The sequence below is a fragment of the Mandrillus leucophaeus genome, unplaced genomic scaffold (assembly GCF_000951045.1).
Source record: "Mandrillus leucophaeus isolate KB7577 unplaced genomic scaffold, Mleu.le_1.0 Scaffold17, whole genome shotgun sequence".
Taxonomy (NCBI): domain Eukaryota; kingdom Metazoa; phylum Chordata; class Mammalia; order Primates; family Cercopithecidae; genus Mandrillus; species Mandrillus leucophaeus.
Window position 1 is genome coordinate 3,725,863 of NW_012101698.1, and position 2,790 is coordinate 3,728,652.

Here is a 2,790-nt window from a genome sequence, read left to right on the forward strand (position 1 = left end):
ATGGGAACTTAGGACTTTTTATGCTATTCCTCTACTTCTTGATATTTTCCATAATAAAAGTTTCCTTAAATACACAATTTTTTTTTTTTTTTTTTTTTGAGATGGAGTGTTGCTCTGTCACCCAGGCTGGAGTGCAGTGGCATGATCTTGTCTCACTGCAAGCTCCGCCTCCCGAGTTCACACCATTCTCCTGCCTCAGCCTCCTGGGTAGCTGGGGCTATAGGCAGCTGCCACCATGCCCGGCTAATTTTTTGTAATTTTAGTACAGATGCGGTTTCACTGTGTTAGCCAGGAGGGTCTGATCTCCTGACCTTGTGAGTCACTGCGCCTGGCCTCCTTATATATATACTTTTAAACATATGGTTATTTCTAGTATTTTATGATAGTTCATCTTTAGGAAATGGTATCTCAAACCCCAAAATGCCAGAAGGTTACCTGGAAGAGAACTGGTGTCCAAAAGCAGGACTGTGGCCATGGGCATTGACGCACAGGTGCCATCTGCCAGTTCACCATCTCGCTAACAGATGCTGACCATTCAGGCACTAATGCTTCTATTAAAATAGTTTCTAGGCCGGATGTGGTGGCTCACGCCTGTAATCCCAAAACCTTGGGAGGCCGAGGCAGCCAGATCACGAGGTCAAGAAATCGAGATCATCCTGGCCAACATGGTGAAACCCCATCTCTACTAAAAATACAAAAATTAGGTGGACATAGTGGCGCACACCTGTAGTCCTAGCTACTCGGGAGGCTGAGGCAGGAGAATCACTTGAACCCAGGAGGCAGAGGTTGCAGTGAGCCGAGATCGCACCACTGCACTCCAGCCTGGTGACAGAGCGAGAATCCTTCTTAAAAAAAAAAAAAAAAAAAATCTAGTCTTATTTCAACATTTCAAAAAGTCTTTATTTTTATAAGATCTAAGTGCCTTAATTAGTTGTATCCCAGGTACTAGTGTATATCCCAGGTACTAGTCAATTAATGTGTCATTCAAATGTGTTACAGTTAGTCTTTTTTATTATACATTTTTAAAGAGGAAAATATCTGCTAATTAATATACTCAGAATGCCAGGAAGCCTACCACAGGAGCTGATGACATCCCCTACAAAGACAAAAATGTAACCTCAAGGAAAAAGACACTCCTGAGAGTAAATCTCATCTCCTGGGAAAGACAGCGCTGTCTTCTATGGATGCAGAAAAGGAGAAGATTTAACACACTAAGCCCTTTAGTTCACTATAGTTTAGCCCATTTGCCCGTTTCTTTGTTCTATTTCTGCATCTCTACCGATGTACGCAAAGAAGACTGAAATAAAGAACCAGAGGAAAGGCAGGAGGGAAAGCTGTGGACCCACCTCATCTTGGTTGGTCTTGCCTCTGGAAGAGCAGTGCTGTGGGGCATCTGCTGGTCTTTTTATGCTGCCACCAGCTCACCTCTCCCCCTTCTCCATTTCGTAATTCCTGTGTCTACATAACTTTGGCCCTGGTAAGGTCACTATCTTTTCCAGTAACAAAACCACAAACAATACCCCTGTTAAGAGCTGAGCTCTTGCTTCACACTTGATTTTCCTGTGGTGTTCTATTACAAACCCCGAAGAAACCTGGCACCTCTGTGACCCACGAACCTGCCAAAGTATTTCCCGAAATCAGCAACTGGGCACGACAGGGCAGCAGCAGGAGCCATCAGTCTCTTTATCTTGGAGGATTTTCACGCTGTAGAAGGCCTTACTTTGAGTTGTTTTAAACCCATTGTAGACATTTCTGCAACCTAGCTTAGATAGGGCTCTGAAGAAAGAATTCCCTTTTCACAGTAATTTTCTCCACCTTGTGTGTGGACATCTCCCTATTGCTTAAAAGCTCTCCAGGCTGAAATCAGTAAATGTGTTTATTGTGTCTTCCCTGATTGTTCTTTCCAAGAAATCACACAACTACTTAAAGCTATAGTGTAGACCGACACAGACCATACTCAATGGCAGTGGTTCTTATGGTTTTATAGTCTGTTGATTAGCCTAAATAGGCAGATGAGAAAAATCAGTATGTCTAAGTCAAATGTCTGCACCTGTGTGTATCCCAAGTACCAGTCAATTGAAATTTAGTAGCAACTCGATAAAAGGTTGATTTATTCGTTAAAAAGGGTTAGTGGTTCTTAAATTAGAGTGTACAAAAGAATTACTTTTGGATAATCATGGTGACACTGATGTAGTAGCAAAGTAACTAGAAACAAGACAAATGCCCATCAACAGGAGAAAGGGTCAATACTGCGTTGTATGTGGATATAATGGAATATCATACAGCGTAAAATGAATAAACTGTGCAAGAACATGGATAATCTTATAAACATAATTTTTGAAAGAAAAGTGCAAGTTTCAGAAGATTACCTTCAGTATGATAGCAGTCTTCTAGACATCAAAACCAAGTAAAACTTGGCAATGGATTCTTAGATATGACACCAAAATCACAAGCAATCAAAGAAAAATTAGATAAATTGGGCTTCATTGGAATGAATGTTTGTGCATCAAAAGACATATTAAGAAAATGAAGACAGGTCAGGCGCAGTGGTTCACGCCTGTAATCCCAGCACTTTGGGAGACTGAGGTGGGCGGATCACGAGGTCAGGAGTTTGAGACCAGTCTGACCAACATGATGAAACCCCATCTCTACTAAAAATACAAAAATTAGCTGGGCATGGTGGCGCATGCCTGCCTGTAATCCCAGCTACTCAGGAGGCTGAGGCAGGAGAATTGCTTGAACCCAGGAGGCAGAGGTTGCAGTGAGCCTAGATCGCTCCACTGCACCCCA

At 42.4% G+C, this 2,790-nt stretch overlaps 1 protein-coding gene across 4 annotated transcripts in view; it reads right to left on the minus strand.

Annotated features, from left to right (window-relative positions):
- The window catches only part of HP (haptoglobin), a 6,489-nt gene extending 5,088 nt beyond the window's left edge, over nt 1-1,401 (minus strand). For 2 of the 4 annotated variants that reach the window (XM_011976712.1, XM_011976710.1), the window contains exon 1: nt 1,347-1,389. In XM_011976712.1, coding sequence (XP_011832102.1) covers nt 1,347-1,351 — 5 coding nt within the window. In that variant the 5' untranslated portion in view covers nt 1,352-1,389. Of the gene's footprint in view, nt 1-1,346 lie in introns of all 4 variants that reach the window. The other 2 variants (XM_011976711.1, XM_011976713.1) reach the window with 2 other exon arrangements.
- Between the last annotated feature and the right edge of the window lie 1,389 nt (nt 1,402-2,790).